The 27609-nt window shown below is 41.7% G+C and overlaps 2 protein-coding genes across 6 annotated transcripts in view; both read right to left on the bottom strand.

Moving 5' to 3' along the window:
• LOC133500513 (protein MTSS 1-like) overlaps positions 1-15297 on the bottom strand; it is a 34093-nt gene extending 18796 nt beyond the window's left edge. For all 5 annotated transcript variants that reach the window (XM_061819274.1, XM_061819273.1, XM_061819272.1 and 2 more), the window contains exons 1-3: positions 14779-15297; positions 12098-12159; positions 7501-7574 (exon numbers count right to left, since the gene is read on the bottom strand). In XM_061819274.1, the coding sequence (XP_061675258.1) occupies positions 7501-7574; positions 12098-12159; positions 14779-14850 (208 nt within the window). In that variant the 5' untranslated portion in view covers positions 14851-15297. The remainder of the gene's footprint in view (positions 1-7500; positions 7575-12097; positions 12160-14778) is intronic.
• Positions 15298-18888: 3591 nt separating this feature from the next.
• On the bottom strand, positions 18889-27290 carry mal2 (mal, T cell differentiation protein 2). Its single transcript, XM_061821239.1, has 4 exons — positions 27071-27290; positions 24982-25152; positions 21183-21383; positions 18889-19768 (listed from the first exon to the last, which is right to left on the bottom strand). Exons 1-4 carry the CDS (start codon positions 27185-27187, stop codon positions 19697-19699), a joined length of 561 nt encoding a protein of 186 aa, XP_061677223.1. The 5' UTR covers positions 27188-27290; the 3' UTR covers positions 18889-19696.
• Positions 27291-27609: the final 319 nt, after the last annotated feature.

Genomic DNA, 27609 nt, shown 5'->3' on the forward strand with positions numbered 1-27609 from the left:
GATAGCCAGCTTCCGTTGCGGTCTTACTTTGGCATCCTACACACTCCATGGTCAGAATGTCTCGCCTCACTGGGAACTCACACAACCACCGCTACGGGCATGCATGCAAGCACACACATATACATGCACACGCACGCACACCCACTTACCCAACACGCACACACACCTGCTGCAAAGGGACGGGTGCTGACATGCAAAAAAAAAAACAAAACAAAAAAAAAACGTCTGAACACATCCATCAACAGCTGCTGACAAAAGAGAGAGAGAAAGGAGGGGCGGATGGGTGTGGGGCGGAATAAAAAGTAGTTTTTGTGACAAATGTCATAGAATTGACTTTAGCTAACATTTTTTTAAATGACATTTAACACAAATCATTTATCCTAAGGTGGGCCTCCCCCCATACTGTTATTGTGTTATACACGAGCAAATACAAGTGTAAATGCATCCATGTGCTGATTCAAAGCTGCATACTAATTTCCACCTTGCACATACAGTGCAGTATACACAGTAAACAACAAATTGAATGATCAGACTTGGCAAGGTAGAAATTTGGAGTGCGAGTGGAGAAACATTTTTTTACAAGTGACCAAATGCACACGATCTAATCACGGATGTTCACACAGAGGATGAAAAAGTGGGACAGAAGAAAGCAAAGACATACAGCACTAAGATTGAGGTGTTAAGTATGGTAATGGGAATATTTGTAGGGACAGTAAAGATGGCAACAAAGAGTCACTTGAGTCTTCCACCTGTGTGTGGCTTTGCAGCTCGAATGTTAACGAGGTCTTGAGACCACAGACAAACGAGAAAAGATCGCTGACAAGTGGCAATTTCACTTAAAAAAAAAATGCATGTACACCTCAATCCCAGTAAATATTTCTATTCCTTATCAACAGACAACGTTGGAGACCAACTACGATAGTACATTGTCTTCTTGTACAGAGTACAAGCTTATGAATAGACGTGCATACAAACATCAAGTACCGTAAGTGTTTGTACAGCACAAAAAGGTGGGTGTATAAATTTATTATTCCACAAAACAATGTAAGCTCTATGTCACTGTTGCCCTAAATTAACAACATTAGTAACAATCAAAGCATTTTTTGGTTTCTTTTTTGCTTAGGAGTACACTAGTCATTCATGTATAGTAAAAATGAAATTGTTTTTGCTGTGCATTCATTTTCAAACATACTGTTCTGGCTTAGTCACTGCATTGTATGTTTCTGAAGTTTCTTGGTATGATGTGTTCCCCTGCTAACAAGGCGGCTGAGTTAATCCAGTCAGGAAAACAAGTGGCTGGTTCAATGAATAGCCAAAGTCAGCATCAAATTAAATGTTCAAAGCAAAGTACTGAATGTCGCATGGGAAAGCACCCGGTGGAAAAACTTAAAAAAGACTTACTTTACTGTGCTGTCCAACAGGAAAACACCCGTGACAACATCCTAAAAACAGCAAGAAGTTAGCTTTCTCCGAAGACAACGCGCCATTTACATTGCTGGCGTGACATTCAAGGCATCAGACGTGACACGAATAATTAACATCTAAAAGTCCACAACACAAACATTGCTAGTGTATATCAGGGGCTGTTCAAATGGCAGTAAACAAATGCCTCCGTCATGTCCTAACAAGTACAAGTCTGATGGTTAAAAAAAACATGCAATCACGAGAGATTAAAGGGTATCGTGAGATGCCCTGAGAGTGAGACCTTAGCTGCTTTCACATTGGCTCTATATAAATTCTTGCATTAGAGGCTTAACAGTACAGTCAGTATTCATTTGAGTATCCCACTCAGACGTAATTCACTGAAATGGGGCATGGCGTGTCGAGTTGTGTTCACGCAGCCGTTGCAGATCGCTGCGCAGAGATAATTAGATGAGCAGTTACGCCAAAGAGGTGTGCCCATTTGGCCTTCTTCTGGAAGATGGCAAATTTTTTAATACGAGAAAAAAAAAGTGGAGGGCAGCTTGGATTTTTATTGCATAAGTGAGGAGCGTATAGATTATCCTTGAGACCCCCTCGTGTGCTTTTTCAGGCTGGGGTGTTCCACTTTTCTATAATCTTCCTATCTGGATTGACATATACTGCAGATGGGCAAAAAAGACTTGACCAAATGTATGGTTTAGAAAAACTGATGAATGTCTCATTTGCGGCGTGGTGAAAAATCTATTTGAAACCATGCATTGAAGACACCAATAAAAATGGTGCAGTCTCGCCAGTACTGCTTGGTTGTTCCATCTTTCCTTCCTAACCTGCGTAAAATGAAAAGTGACAGCCCTCTAGTAAGATATAAATGGTTGATAATTGAAATCAGATAAACAGAAAAGACGGAGAAGCTCTTTGGAAGCACACCGCAACACAACACTGCGTTGTTTGAAATAATGACCAACAGATTACACCCACCATGTGTGCCTTCTTTGCACTGTGTGTGCGCCACTGATACTGTCAATGAGCAAGCGAGGTGACTATCTAACCCAGCGTCACTCCAAATCCATCCGCCCACCCACGTACACGCAATGTCTTCACACAAGAACATCATTGATTCGGGAGAGCTTCATGGAGTGTCTGTGGCACAACAAAGAACAATCAGGACAACTCAACTCTCTAGCGGAGTAGCGTCAACAGCTACAGTTTCAAAAACCCAATTATGAAGGCTGTTATGCAACTTAGGGTATGCCCAAATAAGAAACACCTAGTACCTTACTTTGACCGAAATTTACCAAATCATCCCATAACCCATTTTGGGTTCCTATCCAAAAATTTGGGGAACCCAAATGTAGATTATACTTCATGACATGGGAGCAATTTACAAAGCTACTAGCAAGAATGTATGCAAACAATTGCATGACCGACATTCTACCTATGGAGACAAATCAGGCAGACTGAACAATCAAAATTTCCAATTTCTCTGCTTTAATATCTGTCATGAAAGATGGCATCCTTCAATTTAGCGACCAATTTAATCACAGAAAAAAAAAATGTTTCCAAATTGTATTGCATTATCAATACCCATGCAGCAACCAAAAAGAGTCAAGTAAGGGTAAGAGACGCACAGTGCTGCATTTTCTTCATCCATACATTTCCATTCATAAGTATGCGCCACTGTTCATTAGCAGTTGTTGTTGCTCTCCACAACAGATGGTCCTCCTGTCCTGGTAGTCAGAAAAGGTCTGATGTCGTGCCAGTGATCTTACCTGAATATGTTTACACCAGTGTCAAGGTTACACACCAATGTCAATTCTACAAACATTTCACACGCAAAAAAACTTGCTTTTATGCTATCCACAGTCTCGAGACCCCTCGACCTTGTACCGCCTTTTTGGGGGGTTCTTCATGAATACAAATCCTGCTAAATATTCCCACAGATGCAGCCCAATCATTGCAAATGAGATTTGATTGGGCACATGTTGCATTTACAAGGTCACCACGGGTTTTTGGTGGATTATTGTGTTGAGAACATTGCCTGTGAATTTGGAAAAGGGATAGGGAATGCCACATAGTGGATTGTAAACAAACAAAATTGGGTGACTAAATAATTTACATCTAAAATGTATAACAGAACGTGCTTGACAATGTGAGAAAAAGCCAAGAGGAAATATGAAGTCTTTCATCGTTGTCCGTGTGGAAAGCCAAAGTTCCCGTCAAAGTCAACCCGACTTGGCCAGATTAATGCCCTTGTTTCATTTGGGCTTCAGTCAAGGCCCGCTAAGGTAAGGTAGCGCCATATCAGTGAAACCAAGTGTCAAACTGTAAGAGTCTATACAGTAGTATAGAACAGAGGTTGGATTGTTGGCTGGCAGTTGAGAGTCCAAGGGGACTGGTCTTCAGTTCAAATGCTCATTTGCTTGCTAGATGAAGGAAAAACTCAATTTAGACCACACTGGCCCTTGTGATTGCTTCCCCGACATGACTCACTGGTCTAACCAGGTTCATGTTTAAACAAAAGCAGCGTGCAGAGACGACGCTCACAAACCTCGTTGGGACACACGCGTGCACAAATGAGTCAAGCCTTGTGTCGATATCTGACAAAACACCTAAACTGTGGTATTATCTGTAATATTACATCATTATTTTAGTGTTATTAATTGTGTCAAAAAGAGAAATCTTCAGCATTTGTGTATTATTTATTATTTTTTTTAAATCAACCGTTGTGGTGCTTGAGCGTGTGCAGACAAGGTTGTGTGAGCTTGTACCTGTCAAAGGCCTCATAAATCCAAGCATGAGAGCCTTTTTGACCATTTGAGTAGTTGAATGGGTGTTACCAGTGATTTGTAATATTACCAGGATGGGGCTGAGGTCAAACGGGGAGAAAACAGACTCAATTCAGAGCCATGTGCATAACTTGTACAGAGAACGACGAGGACAGAAAAACGTACAGGCTCACGCTGAAAGTGAAAAAAAAAAGAGGACAATCTTTTCAAAGGAGGCATTGATGCGGTGGACCAGTTCAGGGTCTGAGGCAGCTCTGTGACAGAAGCCAAGCCATGACCTGAGCAGGGCACACAGTGGGAAGCCCCTTTCCATTTTTCCATAGAGCTCTATGGTCACAAGAGAGCACCCTAACATACTTGAGTGCACAAAAGGAGAATGCAGCATATGATAATGTTCATCATATTTTGCCCCACCCCAAAGTTTCTACTCATTTCAGCGGGCCATTGGATCAGTTGTTTCATAAAACCACGCAGATCGTTTTCATGTTCACAGATGGCGGGCCAAACACGAGAGCAAATGTCAAACATGTGCTTGGCACAATGCACAGTACACACTTACACACTCTCACTCTTACACACGCATGACGGGACTGTACACAATTGTAATGTGAATGTGTACATGACTTTGGTGCAGTGTGCTATACATGGTGGATTATTTTTCTAGTGTTTTTGCCCCTTTTGACTCATTTGGAATCAAAGACCATATGGAGTTCATGTGGACACACACTCATTACTAACCTAATATATGCCTTTAAGAGTTTTGGACCCCGCTGTTCCACATCCACGTTTAATGAAGTCTGAGCTATTAGTGTACATGAACTCAACTTTCCGACATCTCCTTTGAAAAACTGTTTACCTAATGTGGGCCCTCATCATTGCACAACAGCGTACAAAATGGTTCTCATGGGAATTGTAAAATTGTGCAAATGATCCCAACTACTAGCACTGGGTTTTCTTAAACAGGTTAAAACTACAGCATACATTTATTCCCTGAAATTGTTGTCGTAGTGACAAACAGAATATTGTCAGTGACATGCATAACTAAAACAATACGAGCTGGTGCATTGTTGACACACTATAGAGTGGGTCAACGTAAATGAATACACGCCAAAATATTTGGTGGAACACCTTGAGTTGGGGATTTTTTTTACATGGCATAAAATACTGCAAAATATTCCCACAGATGCAGCCCAGTCATTGCAAATGAGATTTGATTGTGCACATGCAAAAAGGTGTTGCATTTACAAGGTCACCACAGGCTAAACAGCAGAGATTTTTGGTGGATTATTGCACTGAGATCATCGTCTGTGAATTTGGGAAAGGATCGGGAATACCACATTGTGGATAATAAAGAAACAAAATGTGTGTGTGTGTGTGTGTGTGTGGGAGGGGGGGGGGCTTTACTTCTAAAATGTGTAACGACAGATATTAAATGACACAAAACACACAAAGCACACTTCTTGACTGTAACTTATGTGGACTGTTTAACATGTTCTGGCAAAACTAACTGCTCTAGAATGGGGTGAACAAATTATTAATGGCGAGGACTTCATGATAAACAATATTACTGTAATGCTAACTTGTGAAAATGTCAGAAGAATACCAAGATGTCGTATTGGCAATTTGAAAATGTATTAGTTCACGTGAAAAACTACTGGAATATATTTCTACCTACCAGCTGCTTCTCAGAACCTTTATCATGCCCTAACAATCAAACGAGTCCAAACACCGCGAAAGTAGTAGTCAATTGCCTCGGTCAACTGTTCAGCAATTTCACCGGATTTCCGAGGTCGGCTCACTTTTCTTTTCAGAGTCTCCTCTATAGGAGAACAAGTACCTGCTTGCCTAGTCAGCCTAGCTCCACCCCCGAAGCCAGAGCGACTCGACGTAAATGCATTTAAAAAAAAAAAAAAAAAATCAGAAGCATGTTCTAAATTGCAGACAGTAACCCAAATGAGCTTAAGCATCCGAGACCCGAGGAAAGTGACTTAGAATTCCAAAGACTAGAATTACATACGATGTGAATCACTTGAGATCTTAACGATTCTAATCAAGTTCCACCACAGTGAAGTTTTAACAGAACCCACACAGTCCCTTGGCAAATAATTAACATGTCTCAGCAGTCTGGCTCCCAATAGCTTTCCTTGAAAGTTCTTTACAACTCTGAACACAACACCCCAACGGTTGTCCCATATCCAAGTCGGCAGAGTCGATAGATCAACTTGTCAATCTTTACAACACAAACGTTTTACAACTACAAAGGCTGCTAGTGGCTTTGAGAAATGATATTATGTTCAGCCAATTCTCCAGTCACGTTTCATTTTCCCCATCTGGTACAGTCGTGCTGGCCATGGCATAGTTTGCTTTGAAAGGTAACCCATGCTCCGGGTTGTGTCTCCACCAAAGCTTGTTGTATTCTGTCTGTTTGTCACTGAACTTGAACTGTTAACTTTGTTTGAGAAAAGGTGTGCCGAGTGTCTTCAGCTGCACCCATTATGTACTGTATGCTGTAAGGTGCGCTTGATACCCCGGGATAACACTGTGCATCAGCTGATTTAGTACAGGAAGACAAAAAGGAGAGACCGCAAGAAAGGTCATCATCCATTCACGTATTAGAGTAGAAAAGGCTCTGATCCAAGGGGCTGCTCATCATCATCATCATCATATCTACAGCAGAAAGATCATATACAACACACACACAGTGAGCAAAAAGTTGCTATCTTCACTGAACCCACGGAGAGAGGACTTTCATATGCATGTGACAAACGCTCTGTACATTCCGACAGAGCAGTGTGTTTTAGTGAGTGACAAGTCAAGACTTCTAAATACTTCCATCTTGAAATGATGAAATATATTTCAAGGGTTGTGCCGAGGGGTTGCAGATAAAATTTTCCTCCAATCAGCCACTAGTAATTATCATTACCAACCAAAAAATTACATTATGTCCCCTTTAAAAAGACTGATGGGAAAATTAGAATTTTAGCAGAGGGAAAAACAAGTCCAAGTTTTGTAATATTTGCAATTGGACAATTAACAAGCAAACATGATTAATTGTGTATATTTATACACACACACACAATTTGTCAAGAGACAATGTGTGCAGAATGACAACCCAATAAGTGAATGGAACCAAAAAGGATGGACCAGAGTCTCTCTTTCCCACTCGAGCAACAATTTGAAGTTCCCTTAAACAAGGCACCTGCTAGATTTTGTGTACATGCAAGCATGTTCATGTAAATAAAGAAGATTCTTCTTCTTCTAAATGGCACAGACAAATAGATTTGCTTCCTACCTCTGGAGTTGGTTGCCAAGTCAGCCACTCTCTGAAAGGCATCCAAGAAGGCAGCCAAGGCGGCCACCGTGGCTCTACAAGAGGGAAAGAAAAAAAATTACATCAAACTAAAATGAATGAAAATTAATCATGTAAAAGACCAGTACCTTAAGAATAGGCATCTTATTTTGCAGTCCATAATATACGTCTATAAACGGTGACAGAAGGGGACTCGGGTTCAGCACAGCACAAAAGTGCACTTTCACAGGCTATCAACGGCCCTCTGTTCTTCCATACCCTCAAGTAAATATCGTGGATGTAGCAGTCAGTGGTGAATCTACATTAGCAATGACGAACAGCCTTCAAACAGTTCCTAGAAAACGAAGCTTAGTGTAATCAATTTTACTCATTCCAGACAACAATCGTAGGCTACAGGACACTTTAGTCCTTTACAAAAGCAGCAGACAGTACAGTGGCGATGTTTGCATGCACAAGTCAAACAGTTTGTTGTTTGCTTCAGTGGAAGGTAACATTTGAAAATTTGATATTTGGACAAATAATTTTTCAAGTTAACCTTTTTTCTTTTTTGTTTTTTAATCCCGGTAAGTTAATTTGAGAACAGAGTCTCGTTCATTCAACAAACTCCACTGTGCAGCTCCATCCATTCATCCGTTTTCCGCACTGCTTATCCTCACTATGGTCGTCTGTTTACTGGAGCATATCCCAGCTGACTCTGGGTGAGAGGAAGGGGTACACCCTGAACTTTAAAAAAGTTAAACACTTTCCGATTAAGGCGTCAACCTTGCTTCATTTGAACAAATGGAGTAGTTTAGTTTTCTTTAGTGTCTGTAAACATACCGATGGAGCAGACACAAAACACTGCTTATTATTAAGATCACAGGTTAGGGGATGAAAGCCCCTTTTGTTGTCGCCTACGTCGCCACAGGTGTCTGATCTCGACGATCTACGAAAAGAAAAGAAACGTGTTCCCAGGCACAGAGAGTTTCAAAAACATGTTTGTTCCAAACCTGAGAGTCCTAAATTTGTCAACATGCGTTTACTTCTGAGGTCCAACAGGAAAATCTTCACAGCAAAATGCGGACATTCCGTAGCGCGACAGTTCTTACAACTGCCGGCCAATAATCTGTTGGCTTTGTTTTTTAGATTCTTTGAAATATTTATAATTCCTATTAATAGTTCCCATTTTTTAAGGATATCTGCATATCAAGCCACAAACCATATCATGCGACGTCTATGCTTAGGGTTCTCTGTAAATGGAGTATTGTCTCCAACAAGGTTAGTTTTACTAATATTTTCCAATTCCATTAGATTACTGTATTTTCCGCACTATAAGGCGCACCTCCAATGAATGGCCTACTTTCAAAATTTTCCCATATTTAAGATGCACTCTGTCATAAGGCGTATAGAATAGACGCTACAGTAGAGGCTGGGGTAACGTTATGCATCCATTAGATGGAGATGCACTAAAGGCTCAATAGCGATCCATATATAAGGCACGCCAGATTATAAGGCGCACAGTCTGCCTTTGAGAAAATTAAAGGCTTTTAGGTGCACCTTATAGTGCAGAAAATACGGTACATTTGAAAGCGGCCGCCACTAGTGTGACAGAACAAAACGTAAACCGCAAACTTTCAGAGTTGAGTTAAGAGGCCACCAAAATAGTCCACCAATTATAGAACACTGCTTTTCTTATCGCATAAACAGCTCATGAAAATGTCATATTGGCTGATAAAGTAGTGTGAGGGGAGTTTACCAAAAGATTCCAAGGGCGTGGCTTGACCAGAAAAGCAAAACAAAACATAGGCACACTTAGATTCCTTTCTATTTCAAGCCCAGTGCTGGCACGAGAGGAGCTCTATCCAACATCCAACAGTTCATTGACCCAATACTTTGTACACATGATTTGAATCCTCTCACAATTTCTGTTCATGTAAAGTTATTAATTGAAAACGGGTTTCAAGCTGTGGAAATTTGGTAAAAAACAAGAATTTAGCATTTCCGGGACTAGGGAGAATGTATATCTAATAAGCATTCTTCCATGGTGTTGAATTCAACAAAGCTTGTGCCCTTGACGTGAGAAATTCAATCTTATTTGAGGCAATTGCCGATAGCCAGCCTGGCCGAGCCAACCTCCGCTCCTGATGGACTGAGGCGTAGTATAGTGGAGTGCGCTGACAATGACACATTGAGTGCTGCTGCCATCGTCTATTCTTAGTCCAGCAGAAACCGGAATGTTGCTGTGGTTGATTTGGATCCTGGAAAGAGGGGGAATTTAGCACCACGTTCGGGACACTAAAGACTATTAATTTTGATATGAGAAACTATATTTCAACTGCACTTTAGCCATTGCATGCGTGTTAAGTTCTGTACTGCAATGAATGCAGAATATTGTCCGTCTGTATCCTTTCACATATATCCAAGCCCAACCGGATTTTATTGATGCCTTGAGGGGCTCTTTGCGTTTCCAAATAAAAGTCTAAACCAGAATAAAACCCGAGTACCTCGAAGTCATCAGCCAGCAAACACACCAAAGGGGAACACGATTAGAACTCACTTAGCCTTTATTCTACCCCATACTACTACTTTTAAACTGTGTTGTGCTTAAACCAAAAATGGGCAGGAGGAAAAAAACCCGCCATAGTTAGACCCCCAAAAAAAGACTGAACATTGTAATTGCTCGATTTCCTAGTTGCTTTGTGAGAGGGGTTCAGAGGGTCTAAATTACAGAGTAGTACCCTCAGGACATCATTACACACACAGACGTATGCCACAAGCACTGCTGGCTAGCCACTTATCTGGGCCAAAGCGGGAAGGTGGGTGTGTTTGTGTTTCGCCATGTGTGTGTCCCTGCATGGAACCCAGTCCCAAACAGATTACAGAGCTCGATGGGTGGATGGGATGTGCGGATGGCGATGCTGTGGCCCAAAACCACTACTTACGCCAAATTGGAAGTGGCTCGAGAAAACATGAAAGCAGACTAAAAGGCTGGATGGTGGTTTACCATTAGAACAAGTCGGAAGCCCACTCTTAGTGATCTCGGTACTCATTCTTAGCGATCCAGTAGAAATCTGGCATTGATACAGCTGGCAAAACGACTGCAGCCTACTCTAGCGTGTAAGTATCCGGGGCAAAGTTTGAAATACCAAAAAGTCTGACTATAAATAGCACCTGCTCTCATTCCTTTGATTGTCCGTATCCAAGACATAATCTTCATTACACATCCAGCCATTCATTTTCTGAGCCGCTAAATAGACTTTTTTTTTTTTTTTTTTTTTTAAAAAGTACTTTTTTAGAAGAGTGAAAAGCCAGGTAAATATTTCAAGTTTAACATTGACTTACTGTCGGCCCGGATACTTTTCCAGAGGGACCACTTAGTGTGAAAACACCTTAAAATCTGGTTAAAATTGAGTACATTTTTTTTTTTTAAATGAAATGTAGGTGTAGTTGTGTTAAATCATCTTCATCAAATCCATCCTCCAGCCAGATGAATTCATTAATGTAACCAGGTTATAAAAGGCACATCAAAATTGGCCAGAAAAGAGCCGCTAATGATGCCAGTGTGCCCTTTGCTGAAACAGAACCTTAAAAGCCGTTCACCTGGGTGACGGAACATCTTTCTGGTTACTATGTAATACAAAGGATCTCATTGTCAAATAAGAAACAAGGAAGGCTTTATGTTTTACAGCTTCTACTGATGTAAGTCTTTTATGTGGTTTCAGTGGACTCAAATATAACGAATCACAACAATTTACTTTTAGAACCTCATGCAGCTGTTTTGTTTTGTTTTTTTGCTATTTGTACTCCGGGACCTCGGTCTGAATAACCTTTTCACCCGAATGGTCAGTGGTCGGTCACTATGTACTTTGAACGCTAAGCACAGTGCACAGACATTTTACTGTCAAATAGGCAGTCATTAGCATGCAGACCTCAAAAGCTCCCCCTGAGGTTAAGGATGACAGGGTCACATATTTAACCCTGAAATGATGGGAACACTCGAATAACATATCAGCACGAATCAGTCGTTACACCGAGAAAACAGAGGAATGAAGCACTCAGTGGCCTTTAGACAGTATTGTGAAGTCCTTGGGCCTTTATACAGCTGTCACTATGAGTCTGTCCCACAACACGTGGACGCTTACGCGTGCGCTGTTATTCAAAAAATATGCCAGACTGCGGAACAGTCATAGTTGCAGTACTTGGAGAATAATAAGCTTTTATTTCAGCTGTCGTCAGCAGTTTGTCAATCGACACGTGGCCACTCGAAGTCGGCCAAGTGAAGTGGTGAGAATTGGCGGTCGCTGGTCGCGCAAGACTGGCAGGAGGTGTGCAAATTCGTAGCCTTAAGGAGACAATTACGACTGAAAGATGAACGCGCGGGATGGGCAGAAAGGGATGCTGAGAGTTTCGGGCTTATGTAAACTCTCAATTTTGGTTGGTCAGAGCACATATTATCAGTTTCTCCGAAAAAATGACGATTTTTTGAATTTGAAAAAAGGGTTAGTGGTGTGTCATTGATAGATTGGAAGTTATCATCGTCGCTCCGCAAAGTGACTAGCCATCATAATCATGCAAATGTGTCACGTACGCAAAAGCTCACCTGAGCTGTGACTGCAGTTTGCCAGCCTTGGTGATGAAGTCCTCCCAAACCGGGTAGCTGCTCTGTGAACGAAACAAGCTTCATGTCGTAATCAAGACAGACTTCACAAGTTCCGCGTCTACACAACATTTGATAAGATGAGGTGAGGTCTGTGTGTGATAAGTGATAAGCTGTCTCCCCGAACAAATTACTTAAATAAGCGGACAAACTATTATTCGAGCTTTACAACGAAAAAAAAACAAAACAGATTCCGAACACAGATATTTTACCATCATGTCCTGCGGGCTGCAAAATGGGTCATTGGCTTCTTTGGGAAAAGTCCGCTCCTCGCAAAACTATTAATACTATGTCATGATGAGCCTAGGCACCTAATAGAACACTAAATTTATCTAATTGAGGCCTTGGGCTCAAAATAGTTGAATCTAAAGTATGGCAGGCAAAGAATGGTGTTGAGTGGAGCCCGCGAGCTATGAAGTGGAACTCGGCAGCAGAACCGCACAAGATAAAGAAGAGGGACGGCCTGACCAAATGTTTGCCAATGATGTGCTACTAGCGCCAAGTGCCCGAGGAATGTTATGTCATGCCGTCAAACATGACACCCAACGGTGACTCCGGCTTTTTTCCCCTCCTCTGACTTCTACTTTTCTGCATTACATCATTTAGCCCCCCACCCCCACCCCCCTTAATTAAACTGATGCTCGGCCGAAGATACTTTGATGTGGTTTGATTGGCTTTGGCCACCCTCGTTTGAGCCAATTTCTTTGATTTGACTCCTTCTCTTCTCTTGTGGTAAATAATGGATGTAATACGTATACATATATATATTTGTTGCGGATAGCTCTTTAGTAAAAGCACTCACTCACATTTGAAAAATGTACGGGTGTGGTAGATTATGCCCCCAGATAAAGTTGCGGGTGTGATTCCGGATGGAATGTCAAGACCTTAAAATAGCTTATTGGATTAATATAACATAACTGTAAATTAAAAATAAAAACAAACAAAGACATAACTAAAATGGAAAACAAATTTCATAAAATAGTTGCTACGCGGGGTAATCTTGCTGCTATTTGTACAGCATTGCGGCCGTGGCTGAGGATACCGTTGATTGATTCCTGCTCGACAACATTTGTATAATGGAGAGAAAACCTAGGTTGGGTGTTTTGGAGACAAAATTAAGAGAGACCAGACTTGCTGGTTTGGACACACTGAGCAGACACGTAGTGAGTATTTTGGTGGAAGGATGATGAGGATGAAATGGCTCACGTATTATTACATTTCGAAAAAGTGCACGTGTACACCCGGAGACTCTCTGCAGCTTCCACAAACCCAGGCTAAACTCTGCCCCTCCCCAACATCCAAAGTTTACCCCTCGGTCGAGATGTATCACTTGAACATACAACACTTATATTTGGTCAGGGTTTTGGCAGCATCATGTGCCATTTCAAAAACAATATGTACAGGTGAATTTTTCAGAAAATACGAGCCCTAAATTATTTATAGCACACATGAATGATATTGTGACACGGTGGATCTGCTGGAAAGCGTTGGCCTCACAGTTCTGAGGTCCCGTGTGTGATTGTGAGTGCTTTGTTTGTCTCTATGTGCCCTGCGATTGGCTGGCAACCAGTTCAAGATGTACCCCACCTCCTGTCCGTTGACAGCTGGGATAGGATACAGCACTCCCCTCGTGAGGATAGGTGGCCAAGAAAATGGATTGATGGATGAATGACATTGGAAATGTCTCTGAAGTACTGAAATATCAATTGTTCACTGAGGCAAAGGCCTGGAAGAGCTTGTCTACTATTGAAAATGAATTAAGGTAAAGGGCGTAGATTTAACAAGATGCTGCCCCACTTTACACTTATTTGATTAGTTTTGACCTTTGTTATGTTTTGAAATGACTCGGGGGGCGGGGGGGCTGAGACTTACATTCCTACATGTCTCCAGCTGAGGTTCGACATATCATTGCAATGGTAAGCAACCCCCTGGTATTTTTTCCCTACCAGTCTCCCAGTGCCACCCACCTCTGCCTCCCATCCCCACCAGTTTAGAATCTGTGACCTCGAGGGGTCAGATAGAGCTGTCACTTTTACTCTGCAAGAAAACTGAAGATGGGAATCAAAAATAAGACCAAGCATTGGGGTTATTTTGAATACAGCTGGCTGATATCAGAGACACTGTTGAACATGAAATGAAAAAAACGGACCCTAGCAGTGTCTAACCATTTTGACCTCCCCTCCTCCCTGCTCGTGAACCCCTGTGGACCCCTCGGACATTGTTCCACTCCGCCGGACACATTCTTCCCATTCCTTGGGGCAAGCATCACAGACAGAAGCTAATTTTCTCTTCAAGCAGTTTGTCATTAAAAGAATAATAATCATAATAAAGGCGAAAGAAGAGCTCCTCCTTTCCACCTGCTTACGTCAAAATGGAACGTCCGAAATAAAACAAAACAACGACAAACGTCGACAACATATCCACGAAGTGTTTCAACGAACGTGTAAAATAAACAAACGAAAAATAATCGCCTACATACATGGAGAGTAATATCATGAATTCAACATTTAACAAGTGACGCTTACAAATAGTGCACATTTCTAGCAAATCGCCGAGAAGTTAGTTTCGCCGGCTCCACCGGAGGCTCGTCGGAAACTGTGCGAGAACTTCGGCGTTTGTCTCACCTTCATGTCTCCGATGAGAGTTTGGAAGAGTCCACCAAGCGCACTGCAGTCCTTTTCGATAACAGCCTCCATTTTTTTTTTTTTTTTTTGTCTCCAGAGAGGACCACCTTCAAAGTGGTCGCCCCCCACCTCCAACTTCAGCTCGCCACCTTAAGAAATCCAGCAGAAGGTGCGAGGTAAAAAAGTCAATTCGAAACCAAAAAAGAAAGAGGAAAAAAAAGATGGGATTATGGAGCGATATCCGTTGCTGAGTAATGAACAACAAAAATGCGTTGCGAGATGAAAATTGTTCACTTTAAATACGCCGCTGGAACAACGAGAGCGAAATGGGATTGCCAGCGTCTTCTCCACGCCGGTTGCTTCATAGCTATGTGAAGACACGTTAAAAATAACAAAAGAAGCAAAAAAGTTATCCACTGTGCAATGTGGAGTTTGACAGGTAAAGCGGTGAAAACTCTTGGGAGTGTCCTCTCTTTGGCAAACACACACCGAGTGAGCGCGTCACTGAGCAAACACCAAGTGCACACGCAAAACACAAGCTAGCATCAACAGCGAAACCTGCTTCCGGTTAACTTTTAAACCATCAAATAAAAGCGAAGCAAAGTCTTGTATTTTTTTTACATTTTTATTTACGATCCAAAGGTAGGTTGAGCCAACAAACCCCTCACATTTCTGTATACAGTATATACTTTATACACATCATTGGTAGAAAACTATCAAAGTTGAAGGGTTGTTTGAAATAATCGCTCTTAATGTGAAGACTCTTCAGTGGAGACATTGAACCGCTGATCAAAAAAAAAAAAAAAAAACACACCGCAAGGTGGTATTTTTCAACTTTACTCATTTCAGTGCACTTGACTTTAGTACGCGTTGCTGTTTTTAGCCACTGATTTAAAAAAGAAACTCAAAAAACGAAAGACTGGTAAGCGCATACACATCGAGCTGTGTGGTCGCCATCTTGGTACTCCCAAAACGTGCGGAGGACATGGTTGCAGGGGTGTCAAACTCAAATTCACAGTGGGCAAAAATTTTGAATTGAACAAAGCTGCGGGCCAATGTTGAACAAAAGAAGCTTTTAATATGGAACCAAGTAAGTGTGTAATACTTGTAATACCGGCGGGCCAGCTCTAATATTAATTTGAAATTGCCCCGCGGGCCAAATATAATGACACCAAATTTGGCCCGCAGCCCAGAGTTCGACACCTATGGTTTATTGGTTGGATTATGGTGGTCTTTTTCCTCAAAGTTTGGCATGTACAATTAAAACTGCTTGCATGACCTTGACATGTTCTTAGTTCTGGTAACACAGTGGTTCCCAAAGTCAACCTGGGCCCGGACACCCGAGTGAGTCATTCAAAAACAGCTCCCGGACCCCCAACCTCAACTTTCGCCAATAATGTAGTGCTGGACACAGCTATGCCATTCTGGTACAAAGAAATACTCCATTTTAGTGGCTCACGTGCTGTTGCTTTTTATTTTTGCACAATAAACCAAAACATGGTTCAACACTGGAAAGGGCAATGCTCACATCATGATTAGCTTCCAGACGATTTCGTTTTTTCATCTTCACATCACGGACCCTTGGAAGGACGTTTTTCACCCCCTGGGGGTCCGTGGACCCCAACTTGGGAACCACCGTGGTAACATGAAGGATTTTTCATTTGACTTGGTGTGCCCAAAAAGGCTAAGTGCAAAGGAAAGACATAGAACACAATGACTAGCAAGAAACCTTGCATATTACCCAGGGCCCGATTTCCACGACATGTTAACTTTTCCCAAAATACACTGTGAAGAACTACCATCATAACAAAGCAAAAAAAAAAAAACTCTGCATTTTTCATGTCATAAAAACATTAAATTTTAAGTCACTCGGTTAGATATATTTTTGGAAATAAGGACTAGAAATGGGAAAATGCATGCTAAACGCATCGTTCATTAGTTGTTTCTGCGACAGAAAATTGAAACTTGTTTCCTTGCATTTAAAAATCAAACTCCATTTGCAGAGTTTTGTAGTATGAAATTCCTAAAAAAAAATTTTACAGAAAATGTGTTATCTTGCTTATCCACTGATTAAGTTTGGGAAAATATTGACTTTGCTTTTTCGTAAATAAACATCAGCCTATCAAGGTGAAGCACAGAGTGAACGGTGAGCAACAACAACAACCGTTAACAAAACTTTGTTCAAGTGAATTAAGCTTATCAGAAAATGCAAAAACCCTTCACAAACAAACTTTAACAGTCAATCTTTCTAATTTACCTGTGGAATGTTTTCTCACGGCCACGAAACTGGCGATGAACGCACAGATCGGCATGCTTGTTTTAGGAGTATCAAGATGGCGGATGGGGATTTCAGTTTTGGGGGCCAACGAGCCATCCAGTCATTTTTTTTTTTTTTTTTTAGATCAGTGCATAGAACGAGCACATACACGGATGTCTCATAAAAAAAATCGAATTTAAATAAATATATCCATTTAAAGACTACTTTAATGCATTTTAGGCTTCGTTACTCTTGATAGTGCGATTGCAGCGTGCAAATTCCAGGAATGGAAAAACAGGCACTGTATTGTATATCAAGCAATGAGCGACATCTAGTGGTTGAATTTGAAACAAAAAAAAAGAAAATAACGCTTCAAAAAATGCTAACACGTCTTGACGGATCTCCATAGAAATTCCTCTAGAAAATGCATTAGTTCAAGAAATGAATGACACTTTGAAAAGAAACGCAGTATCCTCTAAACAAATACACTTAGTGGAAAGAACTCACTTTAAAAAAAAGTCAAAACTTTAAAAATATTGATATCAATTCAGAATATCTTCAGACCAAGTTTCACCGGCATTTAAATTATATTTCTGATGCATTTTAGAATAACTTTTACATTTGGAAAAACGCTTGATATTTTCCCCCATTCGCCCGAAAGAATGATCAAGTTTGTTTATTATCATAATGGAATTTCTTATCTCGTAAAACCGATTCCTCATCATAAAGTTTGCCACGATGGATGGCTAATTGAAAACCACCCAAAGTACGCGCGTAAAAAATGTAGTTTCGTTATTACCCACGAGAGGTCGACAGAGAGCCATATTTAAAAATGGAGACAAACGCGTGGACATTTCCATAAATAAAAATAGATAAAAATGACCACTTCATTAATATAACATGGAAAGCTATTTATTAAAAATAATTTTGTGATCATCAGACTAAAATATCCTCAAGTTTACTGGCCATAATGGAACAATATAGTAATTGATCCCCATTGTTTTTGTATGTTACAGCTGATATAATAAGTCGACACCCCCCCGTCCGAATGCCAGGTTTTGTGGTGTTACAAAAAAAAAAAACAAAAAAAACCCCACGATAAATCACTTCAAAACTTGTTTTACCATTGAGCTTCCGCTCGGGGAAGAAAAACGAAAGTGAAATAATGTGGTTGCACAGAAGTGCACACCCCTTTTTAAACTGGGGGGCGTGGCTGTTCAGGATGAACAACTCATGTTCAACCAGAGTCGGAGTTTGTCTGATTGACCACAAATAGAGGTGAACTCTTCTGAACACAGACTGGGATTTGGAACCGTTTAGTATTCCTGTGATCAATGTTGGCAGGTGTGTGCTGACCCAACCCCCATTTAACATGAGTTTGAACATGATTGCTTAATTCTATACACATCCACATCCCCTGTTATCGGCGGGTGTGCGCACTTGTGCAACCACATCATCTGAGTTGTTCATCTTTACTTCTTTAAACTGAATTGTATAGGTTTACATGTCATGTTACTTGCAAATTTAAGTGTTTTATCAAACATCCATCCATCCATCCATCCACTTTCCAAGATGCTCATCCTCACAAGGGTCAAAGGACTGCCGGAGCCTATCCCAGCTAACTTCGGGCGAAAGGCGGACTACACCTTGAACACACCGGTCGCCAATCAGTTGCAGGGTAGTTAGACACTTTAAAATATGCATCATGTATTTTTTAAAATGTACTAAAATGTCAATAAAGATAATCAAAATCAATGTATTTAAAAACAGCAATAACTATCATAATACAAATTGTGATAGGCCATACATCATCTAACTGATAATAAAGTGGCACAACAAGCAAAACTGATTGATTATTTATGAACATTTTTTTTTTATTCTTAATGTGAATTGACTTTTAATATCCATAGAAATAACAGTGTAGGCTACTGTATGTTAAAATTCTTTAAATTACACCAATTTTGGCAAGTTTGAGTGTTCCATCCTACACGTTAAGGAGAAGCTACATGATGATGATGCCATCTAATTAACTATGAATACATACAGAGATAACAATGCAGGTTATGTTTAATATTCTTTAAAACGCCAACTTTGGTAGGTTTGTATGTTGAATTCTACATATTAAGAATAGACAGTGATGTCATCTAACAAAATGAACTTATATATTCAATTATACTATCAGTATATCACAATGCATGAAGTGGATGTCGAACGCGAATTGAGTTTCCATTTCCTTTGCATCACAAGACCTTCGCACGAAAATGTGCAAGCGTGCGAAGCTTCTGTTGAGCGTGAAAGCCAAAAAAAAAAAAAAAAGTGGCGCACGAGGTGAGATTTTGCAGTTTTGGAATTGGGAAATATTCCCTGAAGTGAGGATGTGAATCCTGTAGAAAACGGAAGTTACAGCGTTGATGTGAATAAAAAGCTCGTTGCATAAGTATCACTAACATTACTTATGTATGACCCAATATTATTATTTTTTTTGTCACACCGCCGCACGACTCTACTCGACTCTGTTTGAGAAGTGAAGGCCTCAGAAAAGTCATGGGTCACTCAGTAATGACCAAAGTCCACACAAACACAGACACAACAATGACAAACTGGGCGCTCCAATTCCAAGTCTCCGTGATGCCGTCGTGAAAAATCCTTTTGAGTTGCGAGTTAGATTCTCCATCTCTTGAAGGCCATCACCAAACTGCAGCCGTAGCAAAGCGTCACCACGAATGCGAATATCTGTGACGAGAAATACAAAAAGACGTCAGCCGATGTTCCCTCTGCACTGCGCACGTACGCAATTGTGCACCGCTGATGCAGTCTTTTCGCAGATATTCTGCGTTGTGGACAAAAATAATCATAATCCAATGCAAATTGAAAGTATAACATCCAGCTTTTCAGTTTGTGGCATTTTGCAATGTGATTCAATGAGTGAGGGATGACCGGTTGTTACATCAAATGGCACAATTCACTTACGTACTGTAAAATATGAAAAGAAGAAGCCACTGGTTTCTTTTAGGCAGCACACAGAACTTTCTCTAACAACGACTGCTACTTCGCCACACTCTCTTTTTCCTAGTTTATACTACCCCCCCCCACCGCTCTTAAAGACGTACACTCATAATTATAAATGTTAACAGTACTTATGCAGCCCATCAATGTGTTTTATAATGACAGCGTCCACCACCGCTGCTTTAGTTAGCAGCACAGTCTGGGCAACGTAGAGCAAAGATGAGCTAGACGTGCTGCCTATGTTTACTTTTGTTAAAAAAGAAATGCTGTTGTTTTAAGATGCACTGACTGTTGGAGTATGTGAATAATCGAAGAAAAGGAGGTTAAACTGGATGAGATTTTCTCTTTTCCGGGTGGGAAAGGACTGGTCTGAAGCCAAAGTAGAAAGTGCAGGATGAGATGGTGGATAATATTAAAATTCCACCTTGGCACAGCCTGATCCAGGATGAAAGCACAGACAATACAGTGCACAAAAAGCTCATTCTATAGTTTAAACATAGAAGGCAACAGAACATTGACCTTAAAACGGTTTGCGAGCATCATCATCATACCCCCCGTCGGTAGCTTGCGAGAGGCTGGCTGCTTGAAAAGTAGATCTTGGGGTAAAAATGTCTGGGTACCCCTGCCATAAACCATCCATCGACCATCACTTCTCAACACCGATCATGATCATGGGCGAGAGACAGAGTTACAGCTCGGACCGGTTGCCAGTCATTCACGGCGCACGTCCGTCCATCCATCCATTTTCTTTGCCGCTTATCCTGACGAGGGTCGGAGGGATTGCTGGAGCCTATCGCAGCTGTCAACGGGCAGGAGGCGGGGTACACCTTGAACTGTTTGCCAGCCAATCCCAGGGCACATGGAGACAAACAACCGCACTCACAGTCACACCTACGGGCAATTTAGAGTGTCCAATTAATGTTGCATCTTTTTGGGATGTGGGAGGCGCGGGGAGAACATGCAAACTCCACACAGGCGGGGCCAGGATCGAACCCGGCTCCTCAGAACTGTGAGGCCGACGCTTTACCAGCTGAGCCACCGTCACGGCGCACGTGTAAACGAGAAATCAAATTCCCCTTCGCATTCCCAACTTCCGCAATTTTCATTCACGCTGACAGACAATAAGAAAGATTTCACTCACCGTCGCGACGACGTTGATACTGTACTGGTTGGCGGTCAGCACAGTGAATACATTTCCCCGCGGGTAGTGTATGCACATTACAGTCCCGGTGCTGTTGGGTAGGGGCGCGATGACGGCTCCCCCGTTGGCCGCCGTCGCCGCCGCCTCCAGCACGAAGGCGGCAAAATAGAAAAGCAGAGCTATAAAATGGTAAAAAACATCCTGCAAATGAGAAGAAAGGATGCGTTAGGAACTGGGACGGGGACGCGTCTTCACCAAGAGCCGAAAGAAAAGTGGAAGGCTTTGCTTGTGGAGGACGGATGTGGGATGTCGCAGACGCCTGCACTGTAAAGCAATTGAAAACAACTTCCTGTGTTTGGATCTGCATTATGTACTCTTCTTCTTGGCATTTTTATGATGATGAATGACTCGGGAAACACCTTGCACAAACACTCAACACAAGCAGTTGCTCTTCGATATGTTTGCCGTGAACGCACGTGAGCGTCAGGGTTTTAAACAGTTGCGGAGTCCGTGGCTCAGTCGCGGTCGGCCTGGAGCACACCCATAAGGATTTGCCGTCGTAATTATTGATTTACCATCCATACAGCAACTGTTTTATTAGCGGACCACGGAGGAAAAGTCCCGCTTAACACAAAACACACCAAAGGATAAATGGTCAGGATAAGATTTCAGACATCGGAAAAAAAAAAAAAAAAAAATCGGCCTCTGAAAACGTTTTTCAAATTCTGTTTGATTATCGGGGAGCACGGTGGATCAGCTGGAAAGCGTTGGCCTCACAGTTCTGAGGACCCGGGTTCGATCCCGGCACCGCCCGTGTGGAATTTGCATGTTCTCCCCGTGCCTGTGTGGGTTTCCTCCGGGCTCTCCGGTTTCCTCACACGTCCCAAAAACATGTAACATTAATTGGACACTTTAAATTGCCCGTAGGTGTGATTGTCAGTGTGAATGGTTGTTTGTTTCTATGTGCCCTGCGATTGGCTGGCAACCAGTTCAGGGTGTACCCCGCCTCATGCCCGTTGACAGCCGGGATAGGCTCCAGCACTCTCAGCGACCCTCGTGACGACAAGCGGCAAAAAATATGGATGGATGTATAGAGGTTCTGAAAAAGCTGGACACATTGAACCCAATGTCCCACTTGTTATGAAAGGTGTGTACACTTTAATTCAAATATGTCACTGCCACCAAGAGGTTATGAAAATGATGTCGCTTACACTTTCATTCCAAGATGATAAGCGTAAATATGAGTGAATATATGTACAGTTGTGCTCACGAGTTTTCATACCCTGGCAGAATTTGTGATTTTTTTTTTTTTTTTTTTTTTTGTGGAACAACAATTAGCTTCTTCGTGGTTTTGTTTGCAACCCCGCAACCCTCTCCATTGCCCCAAGATGTGCTTGTGAGTGCGGCTGTTTGTCTGTTTGTCTATGTGCCCTGCGATTGGTTGGTAACCAGTTCAGGGTGTACCCTGTCTCCTGCCCGCTGACAGCTTGGATAAGGCTCCAGCAGTCCCGTGACCCTCGTGAGGATAAGCAGCTAAGAAAGTGGAAGGATGGATGTTTGCTTATCAGTACGCACGCATTCTGCTTATGACTGTAGCATCTTTTACCAGTAGAAATGCATCAATAGCAAGGACAGCTGCAGTGAGCTAAGTAGGTAAAGGGGAATAATCAAAAAACAATGATCAAAACAAAAAGTTTTTGCTTTTGTGAAGTTAATAAGCACACAAGGCTTCTAAAAGTTTTCAGGCGTCAATGTGTTCAACTAAATAAATTGTAAAGGTCACGTCAACATGCAGAACAAGGCCAGTGTGTACAGTATAATCAACGATCCGCACGCTGTACCAAGGCACACGACCCAGACGTGAAAAAAGAAGAGGACATTAAAAAAAAAAAAAAAAAAAAGGATTGTAATCACATTACACGGGGAAACAAAGGGACGGGAGAGGAGTTTGCGGTGTCAATTGTGGGAAGCCGGCGGGACAACAACAACGAGGCCTTTGTTGTGACCTGCTGCGAGCTCACCGTCCACGTCGCTCATTGTTCTGATGAAAACGTGCTTGGCTTGACCCGGGAAAAGAGCGGCGTGGGCAGCCCGAGCCTCATGTGCCCACGTACACGTTGCGTGCGTGGCCTGCTACTTCATTTCGATGAGAATCACACGCGGCGTTTGTGCCGTTATTATGTTAATAGTGGTAACAACAATGCAAGTGAATGCTTTATTATCAACGACTGTCAGTTATGCAAGTCGTGCGCTGGGTTGCGTTGGACAAAACTATCAAAATGCTGGCATGTGCATCACAACATCCTGTTTGATTTCATAATATAATACATTTCGTAATTTAACACATTGCACTTGAGTGTTGTTTTATCAATGTTTTTTCATGTTATTGTATTATTAAATGAAGTTTTGAAGGGGTTGGTCAATATTGCGATGATTTCGAAAAAAATGATTGTTTTTCCACTTTTGTCAAGTTTGGGGCCAAGGCAGAACCAGCTTTAGCGAGGACCTGGAAAAAGCAGTGTCTAGGATTAATTGGGTCAATTTTGTGAGATAAGGCAATGGGCAAGGCAGAAGCTGTGCTGGTGCAGTTTATGTGACTTTTGTTAACTTTGTGAGATAAGGTACGGGCCAAAGATAAAGGTCCCGAATTTTGTCAACTTTCAGAGATTGGCCAATGGCCATGTCAGTCAAATAAGAGACTGTACGTCGGAATGATATAAAAATATCAACAATGTAACTATTTAGCAATTTTGTTGTTATTTTGGGTCTGGGGTTAGCTCAGTTGTTACACTAATGCAGCATCCGAAATGCTAACGCAGATTATCACTACGTTGCTACAGCGTCATTATGCAGATTTTGGCTTTGTAAATCACAATTAAATAAACAGCAACATACTACTTCCTTTATTGTGATGAGCACTGCAACTGTTTGCAAGTTGCAGTCACTTAAAACACACACACAGATCATTCAATGATTGTGCGCTCACCTGAAGAATGTTTCTGTTAGCCTAGCATTAACCTAGCTCTGAGTAGCAGCCCGGAAGTTCCACAAATGAAACCAAAAAGAATCCAATGGCAAGGTGGACGGCAAACGTGGCAGATGGAATCCGAGAAAGTTTATCCGTCTCGTGAAAGATGACAAGAGTTGGCCAGCTAGCCCGCAGCATATATTTTATAGTATTTATTTTTCTTAAATTATTTTATTATATAAAGTCTTTCAGCTATACATGTATGTGCATTTTATTATCAGGAAAAGCTAAAAAAATGCTTTAAAAAGACAAATTTTTTAGCTTGGAACACATTATTTCTTTTTCCATTCATTGTAATGGGAAACATCGATTGGGTTTTCGAACAAATCACTTCTCGAACCGTTTTCTGGAACGGATTGTGGTCGAGAACCGAGGCATCACTGTATTATTTCGGAATAGTACAAAGAGTAACGATTCGGTTCTGATATATTCGTCATTCGTTTCTTGTATGAACAATGAACATTTTTTTAATGTGTAGGCTGCAACGCTATTACTTTGCACTAGCATGTTCAAAACTGCGTGAGAAGCATAGATAAAAAAATTAAAAAAAACGTACATTCCATTATCTTACAACGTGGAGATCAACTGTGTACATTCCACGAAAACTGGTTGTACTACCATTTACTTTGAATGTTATTTCTTCCACTAGGTCATTATAGATGTTATTTTTTCAATCAAATTTTTTTTTTTTTTTTAAATATTTTCGATACAGACAACATAAACAGCCAGGTAGTTTGACGGATACACGATTGTATATCGTATATTACCTACCGTAAAATTCCAGTCAATTCTGATGCGGTCGGCCAGGCCGGTGAGGAGGAGGAGGAGGTACGTGGAGGAGAGGAAGAAGGCGGTGACCGACACGAACATCACCCAGCCTTGCAGCAGAGGGACCGGCACATTGGAGGAAGCCACCAGGATCCATACTAACCCACCAAAAAACTGCAAAAAACACACAGGTATTTGCTTGTGAACATGTCACCAAATCAAGTCTGCTCGTGACAACCACAAATGAAACTCACGGTGACGTATGGGCTATAGACTCATTAAGTGCGGCAATCCTTAAACAAACAGTGAGTAGTTGTACTTTGTTTTATGTTGTAGCGACGCTTGACTGCTCCAAAATTCAACATTCTACATTCAATAAAGGTTGCACGATGGTCACTGTTCAAATCAATTGACTTTACATGAATTACCACGGGGCAGAATTGCTTTGAAAATAGAATGTAAACCGTCAACCAGCTTTCTATGTAATAGTATCTTTTCATCGAATACCTTTCTTAATGTCACTTAGAAATTAGCATTACTATCTTTGTCAGTGTTTTGCTAGAGGTCTTGTATAGAGCTCGTGCACCTACGTGATCAAATCACGTGACTTTTGTTTACCTCACCATTTTGCCGGTCAAGCTAAGCATTGCTCAATACTAAGTCGGTTGGAGACGAGACGGAAATGCGTCCTATAGGACGACGCCCAGAGTTTTGGCCCATACCGTTAAACATTTAGAAGGTGAAAATAAACGACGGTACATGGAAAAATGAGACAAATTCGGCATAGAGGACATGTATTTGACGCCGAAGTCGATGTTTTTGCCGATAAGAAAGTGGACTGTGAGTTCGCTTCCGCTCGTCTTGGACAACTGGATCTACACATGGATCTGGCAAATAAGTTGTCGAGATTTACACGGACAAGTGTGAAAGCGTATAAAAGTCTGGACACATGCGAATACTTTGTTGCCGGATCTGTTCTCAATCAGGACTAAATCCCACGTTGTGACGGTTTTGACGGCTTGTGAACACGGAAGCGTGTACGGCTAGACGTTAACCTTTGCCGGAATCCATCGATCTTTTCAGCTAGTATTCAATACAAATACCAATTGTTAAATAAATGACTCGTGGTTTTACACAAACTCGCATTCATTAACTATGATAGAAAAAGATAAAAGAGGACGGAGTCGTCTCCACGGAACGTGAGATTGAGAAGAACAATTCGTAGCTGAAATGAAGCGATCGCTACACAGGCGTGTGTGTGTGTGTGTGTGTTTGTGTGTATTTTGGTTGGGCCCCATCCATCACGTTTTAATTGCCGAAATCCATCGATATTTTCTGGCCTTTTCAGCTGGTATTCCATAGAATGATCTCTTTGAATATGTGTCTCGTCTGTTGTGGCAAACAACAGCGCAACAGGTCCTCCGGTTCAATGTCGAGCAGCTCCGTTTGACCGGCAATATGGCGCCGTGAAAATGGTGATGTCGCGTGCACGAGCTCTATTGGATCTTTCAGATGAAGGTAGACTTGTGTGGTAGTTTCTCATATTTTGTGATATTTTTTTTTTTTTTGGGGGGGGGGGGAATGACCTTATGTTTACTCCTGCTATCTCTGTATCAGTCAAGCAAGAGACACAGTTTCTTTGTTAAAATATTGACTAGATATTAAGATAATTCATAAACAAGATAAAGTAAATTGAGTTTAAAAGACAGGATGGGTGGTGCATCACAATCGCACGCAATGATGCTATCAAGGAGTACAGTACACAGGTGCTGTATTTTATCATGTCATGAAAGAGAATCGCGTTCAAATTCATAAAAACCGAGATGTCTCGGATTGCTGAGATCACCTTGCATGTGTAAAGGTCGTCCGGAGAGACCACGAGGTTGCTATTCTGTGCTGCCGCCGAATGGGGACAGTACCAGTGAATACTACTCAGCTACAATGGCCGCTTTAAAGAGGAATACATGCACAGCATTTGAATTAGAATGGAAAAGAAAAGGGTCGTCTCTGGAACAAGGAATACAAAGAGTCATTTGATGAACATGATCAGGGTAATCGTCCCCCACCGCACAGCCAAAAGATCAAGACTTACTATTTCAAAGCAGAAAAGAGCACCAGAGTAAGTCCTCAACACTTCCAGTCCCAAAGGCAAGGAAATTGTGGGTGCTGAGAAAGAGGTGGCAGCGGGGTTTGTGGCCGGCTCCGACATCTCTCCGTCCGCCTCCTTCTCGGCCTCCTCTTCGGCTCTCGCGCCCACCCCGAAAAGGAACCCGGCGGAAACAAAGGACAGGCGAAATTCCTCTGGAGTCGTGTGTCCCTCTCCGAACCGAACAGGTCGGACAGGTGCACCGGGCCACTCCCCCTCGCAGCCACGGTGATGCCTTCAAGGACATCATGGAAAAGTGGCATTAAAAGACTATCAAATCGATTCAATACTCGTTTTGGTGAACATTATATCAAGTATACTAACTAAAGAAAGAGGCAGGTGAATAAAAATTTTTATCACTGGAAATTCATAATGTTTCGCCTGATACATCGAAATTGATCGACTGCTTTAAAGCTAGTTTTCTTTTTGAATTTTAATTGAATCACGTCATAGTTCCAAGGTTAAAAGGGTTTCAAATGTGGTTC

Source organism: Syngnathoides biaculeatus, chromosome 5 (assembly GCF_019802595.1).
Source record: "Syngnathoides biaculeatus isolate LvHL_M chromosome 5, ASM1980259v1, whole genome shotgun sequence".
Classification (NCBI taxonomy): Eukaryota; Metazoa; Chordata; class Actinopteri; order Syngnathiformes; family Syngnathidae; genus Syngnathoides; species Syngnathoides biaculeatus.